Below are 6,000 nucleotides of genomic sequence, written 5' to 3'. Positions count from 1 at the left end.
ATATATATATATATATATATTCAAGCAACAAAGCAGGCAGGAGCCAACCCAGTGGGACATCTGGTTTGAGACTATTCAAAAGATGTTTAGTACAATTAAAAACACAATGAACTGTCAAGTTCACATCCACTTCCTTGTGTTAGACCATGTGAATTTTAGCTGAGTTCTGTGTGTCTCAGTTTGCACTCAGTGCATCTAAAATAAGGCCTAACTACTCACTGCTGGCTCTTGTTGCCAGATTTGACACCAACCAACTTTTTTCCATTTCCTCAATAAGCTGCGAAGGAAAACAGGCAGTTTCTTAAAAGTAAAAAAAAAAAAAAAAGAAAAGCTAACAGAAAACCTGAAAACAATATCCACAATTACACCTTGACATCTCTGAATTGTTTATGAAAAGTCATCTAATCATTAGGCCTTAAGGAGCTCATAGAGGATAAGCAGGGGACTTTACAGAAGTCCAAAGGAAGAAGAGGTCAGATCTAACCTCCAGCTGCAGAACGACTAGGCAGAAATGGGGAACACTTTTACATAATCACAGAGTTTGTGGTAGCAGTGCAGCCTTCAGATCAACTGTGCTTTTAGTGAGGGGGGTTCTGTAATTAAAATAGTGACTAATAACTACTGGATTTAATTACAAACAAGTGTGGTGGAATGTGAGGAACGTGTACGCCAGTCTGCTGAGGAGAAAACAGAAAAGACTGTTTCTCTCCTCTTTGTACCATCTTTTTTTCTTTTGTGGAGTCATTTCTATATTTACACAAATGTCCCAAGACTTCTTTTCTGAGGTTTTATATTTTGCAAACAGAAGTCTGAATACTGTATTATTCAGACTATAAGGCACACTTAAAATCCTTTAATTTTCTCAAAAATCAACAGTGAGCCTTATGGTGTGCCTTATGACCCGCTCATTGATATTACACCTTCTAATCCAGTGCACCTTATAGTCCCCCCCCAACAAAACTGTAGTTTATGCTTAGTAGTTTAATACTAAATTGATCAAATGTTCTCTATTGAGAAGACAAAAACAACTTCATGCACCAGGGCCAATCATCTCCAGGTCCAAACTTCTCAAGAGCAAATTTAGCACTGTAGCTGGATAATAATAGATTTGCAAAAATAAAAATAAAAAATACACAAAAACAAACTTTATGGAGAACAAAAAATCAGGGTTAATTTGCTACTAAACTCAACAGCAAACAAAAGTTACATGAGAGAAACTTACAGATATTTGAGGTTTTCTAGGTCTTCAAACGCTGCCCTGGGAATCCTTCGTATATGATTGTTGTTAAGGAGTCTGAAGAAAATAAAACAGGGGTTATTGATATAAAGGTTTGTCACTGTCAAAATTAAAATGTACTTTTGTTTTTAGTGAAGTCACTGTGGTTCAAAGGTCTGTGGAGCATCAGCCTTGAACAAAAAGAGGCGTTCAGGTTTTCAGATGGGCCGGAAAATACGAAAAGTGAGTTTTTTCTCCCAACTTATAAGACTTTTCTGCAGTTTATTTCAAAAAGTATACAGCATCCCTGCCACAAACTCACAGGCAAGCTTAAGTGAAAGTTTCTGATTGCTAAACAAGCTTTTTATTTTTTTGGTTTTCCTCATTATTTTATTAACAGTGCAAATACTTGAATAAGGTGGGGTGCGGTTAATTTACAAAAACCACAAACCCGGACAATGGAAAAGAAAGCCACATGATACAAGCTGCTGCTTGAACACACTTCTTACAATGCTAAATTCACTCTTAAAGCTGAAGATATGAAAAAAACATGTAAAAGAGAAAAATCCATTCTAAGATTATAAGGCAACTCACATATAAGAAACAAAATTCCAATGTCATACGAGCAAAAAAAGACTTACAGCGTGTTGAGGTTTTTTAAATGTCTGAAGGAGCCCGGCTGTAAATCCTTGATTTTGTTGAATCTTAAGTCTCTGCAAAACAAAGGAGAATCAGAAAAGCTTATCATTAAGTGTATAAATACATTAATTTAAACGTTTGCACAATTTTATGTTAGAAAAGAGGTAATACACATGGCATGAGTCGTCACAGAAAAATCCTTCGTCTTATTGGATTCCCATGAAGGCTTTTTTTGAGCTTTAATCTTCAGGGTGGATTCAGATAATATTTGCCAAAAGATAACACACTGGGGATTATTTGCAGCAATCAGGATTGCAGGTTTCAAGAATCTGCCTGTTGTTTCTTTCTAACTGAAAAAGGCTGTGTAAAGATAATACCAAAGCACGACATTAACTCAAATCACTAGGTTTGCCAAAAAAAGATCTAACACCCAAGTAATGCAGGAGTAATATTATAAAAACACGTTACAAGAAATGTGAACATCCTGTTTAAACAGGGATGTTTGTAGAACCTAATAATCTGAACTTGACCTGAGTTCATGTAACAGTTGATTTCCTTTCTTCAAGTCATTAAGGTTTAAAAATTAAACCATTATACAAAAATGTATGTTGGTTGGCAGCTCTATATTTATAATGCTCTCAGATGAACAAGACAAAACATGTAACACTGTCAAGCAGTCCACCGCATGATTCAATATTGTGCAGAACAACCTTCAGTTGTCATCATTTTCATGACACAATTAATTGCTTCAGTTTATTGAGGTTTGCAAACTTATTTTTTGGAAAAGTCTTTTAAAGTCTCCCCCCCCCCCCCCCCCCCCCACACACACACACACACACACAGCATTTCGGTCATAGTTGGGGCAACATCGTCAATATTTTGTTTTTGTGTCATTCCGTTGTAGATTTGTTGCCATGTCCTGTTTCAAGGCCAACCTTCAGCTGTCAGACACATGGTCTCACATTTAAATCTACAGTAACTTGGTGTACAGAGAAGTTCACAGTCGACTTAGTGACTGTAAAGTACACATGTTCGTTCTGTGGCAGCAAAACAAGCCCAAATCACCATCTGTGACATCATGTGTTCATTTTTCTCCAAACATGGAGCTGTGCTTTATGGCCAAACATCACTTCTCATCTCTCTACTGTGGCCTTTTCTCTGTGGAATGATGGAATCTTGTAGTTTTTAAAACAATCTTCTAACCGGACTGGTGGGCAGTGACAGTGGCTTCTCTGAAGTCATTGCGGAAGTTTTTCATTCTTTTTCTTAAGAACAACAAACTGGTAAAATATCTGATTTTGTAGAGATGTTCACAGCTGCTAACAATAATGTATTTAACTTAATAATGTATTTAAATTGTATTCAACAATGGTGTACCACAAGGCTCAGTCTTAGGACCCACACTCTTCACAACCTACATACGTAATGTAGGTCAGATAATTCCTGATGCATCCTTACATTTCTATGCTGACGACAGTTTATTGTCCAGCTAAAAGAGTTGCTAAGGTTTTTCAACTCTTACAGTCTGCATTCGACATCGTCCACTCAGATTTGTTCCATCTCAAACTGGTGTTAAATGCTGATAAAACCAAAGGGATGTTGTTTTCGAACAAAAACTTGGTACCAGCAGTCCATCGTTATATCTAATCTATGAATGGTGCCCCTATTGAGTTTGTTGATTCCTACAAGTACTTGGGAATCTTGGTCAATTTTCATCTCTCTTTCAAAAACTTGGTAAAAAAAAAATTGAAAATAAAACTGTGTTTCTTTTTTAGAAATGGATCCTGCCTAATGCTGAATGCTAGGAAACACTTTGCAACTGCTACTTTCCTTCTCTCCATTAACTACAGTGACATTATTTACATGAACAATCCTGCAAGCTTGGTGCGCTAAGATTCATAACTGGCTGTAACTATCGTACCCATCACTGCACCCTGTATTCACTGGTTAACTGGTCATCATTAACTTCACGCAGACTCTCCCACTGGTACATTTTCATCTTTAAATCACTTCTTGGTCTGCTGCCTTCATACAACTCCTCCTACATGTCTCTGCGTGAGTGCAGCTACAGCGTGCACTCTCAGGACATTATTACATGCAGTGTTCCCTCATTGTGGACTGAACTTGGCAGAAGGGCCTTCTCCTAGTCCGCTCCTGTTTCCTGGAACACCTTTCAACAAGATCTGAAGTTGGTGACTTTGACCTCTCTAAGGGATTTTAAACAACTGTTAAGTTCATGGCAAAAACCAATGCAGACATGTTCCTGTTTTTAGTATTTTACATTGTTTTATATTGTAGCTATTTGTTTAGTTTTTATAATTTTTTTCATTTACTTTTATTTTTATATGCTTTTTATGTGATTGTCTATTGTTGTCTGTACATCACCTATGCTCTTTGTTTAAAACAGGTCTCTCTTATAAATGAGTCCTTGAGATTCAATGAGAATAACATGTATAAATAAATGTTGAATGAATGAAATTGCCTCACCTGACTCCTCCTTCCACTATCAAGTTCTATAGAAAAAAAATAAAGGTGGACTCAGTTCAAGACTTGGTTAAAAATATATATATAAGTATTGCATTTTTTTAATGTACTGATCAAATCTTTCAAGGTCAAAGTTCTTTATTGTCATTCTCATCACATGTGGTACATGTTGTGGAATGAAATTGTGTACACAGGGTCCCAGTTACATCCAACAAAAGTATAAATTGTAAAGAAAAACAGTAATAAGATCTAATATATGAACTAAGAAATATGCTAAAAACCTAATATGCAAAAACAATATGCCAATACAATAAATCTTAGATTTAATAGAGGGTATACTTAGTGTTTTTGATTACTATAAGCCACACACTAAAGTACTTTTAAAAGATCAATTATACAAAGTAAAACTGAAACCTACTATTCATAAATGGATTGTGTTTTAAAACCCCATCACATATAATCATAACTTATACAACCTTTTATTTAAGCCACAAAGCCAAGCAGAGTGAAGCAGTGTAAAACCATTCATGTTATCTTCTAGAACATTTCTTAAATATATCAAACTCCCAATAAGAATTCAAGCTATCTCCCAGCATTATTGTCAGTCACTGACCTTACAAAATAAACAATCTCAGTCTGTGTGAGAAAGACTAAACATATCTCACTTATCAAGCCAAACTGTCGCATAAGGAGGATGGGATCAGTGTGTTTTAAATCCAGGAGAAAAGCAGCTCTACCTTTTATTTCTGTGTCATCTTAAATTAGACTAATATGTCATGTTTCACATCCCCAGGTAAAAAAAAAAAAAGTACATTAAAAACTGAAACATAAAAATTACTCTTTTCTAGAAAAGCATAACACCAGAAACATACAATCATAAGAAATCCAGTTTGTTTTCCATCAATGCTGAGGTAAAATGTGAATTTTTGAGTTCGCTAAGTTATCAAAGAGCTAATATTGTGTCCAACTAAAATACACAAATCTATCTTTAAGATATAAGAAGCAAAAAAAAAAAAGTCCTGAGCAATAACAAGGAGGAAGTGGTTCTTTGGGTCATTAGATATGGAATCCTATCTGTCTAGTTCCAAGATTTTGAGACAGTTTAGGGTAGATTGGCATTCCAAAGTGATCAAGTTCAGTCATGACGGTTTTTATTTCTCACACATGTTCTAAAATGCAAAAAAAAAAAAAATCATATGTTCATAATGTAGTGTTTGACATAGGTGTTTTAAAAAAAAAAACTATATAAAATAGTTTTGTCTTTAGGCTACTTAGGTGAAATCCAGCTGTTTCCTTTAATTGTATCAAATTCTCAAGTCTGTCAAAATGTTTCTGTTGGTTTTGGTTGACCAAACAATTTCACCATAAATTTTGAAGAAAACATTCATGTCAACATCTAAAAAGAAGTAACTGTCTCAGAAATAACTTGCAACATCCCATCTTAAAAATAGAGCATTGCTAATCAAAATCAATCAACAGGTTTCTGAGCTGGTTTCTGAGTCGTGACCAAACTTGACATTCTGAAAGTTTAAACAGGACTGTTTGGAGAAATAACACCGCCGCAGTGCAACAAGTGCCAACAACATTTTAAATGAAGGAAAGAATGAGTTGTCTTCAGTAGAAGACACTGAGGAAAATCTCCTTGTGCCGGCTCGAGGTGC

At 35.4% G+C, this 6,000-nt stretch overlaps 1 protein-coding gene across 2 annotated transcripts in view; it reads right to left on the bottom strand.

The window, feature by feature from the left end:
- LOC119427552 (peroxidasin) overlaps nt 1–6,000 on the bottom strand; it is a 41,845-nt gene that overhangs the window by 31,086 nt on the left and 4,759 nt on the right. For both annotated transcript variants that reach the window (XM_037695186.1, XM_037695187.1), the window contains exons 2-3: nt 1,858–1,929; nt 1,223–1,294 (exon numbers count right to left, since the gene is read on the bottom strand). In XM_037695186.1, the coding sequence (XP_037551114.1) occupies nt 1,223–1,294; nt 1,858–1,929 (144 nt within the window). The remainder of the gene's footprint in view (nt 1–1,222; nt 1,295–1,857; nt 1,930–6,000) is intronic.

Source organism: Nematolebias whitei, chromosome 21 (assembly GCF_014905685.2).
Source record: "Nematolebias whitei isolate Nwh7 chromosome 21, NemWhi1, whole genome shotgun sequence".
NCBI classification, from domain to species: Eukaryota; Metazoa; Chordata; class Actinopteri; order Cyprinodontiformes; family Rivulidae; genus Nematolebias; species Nematolebias whitei.
Note: the sequence above shows the minus strand (reverse complement) of the source record. Positions and strands in the feature narration are given on the sequence as shown.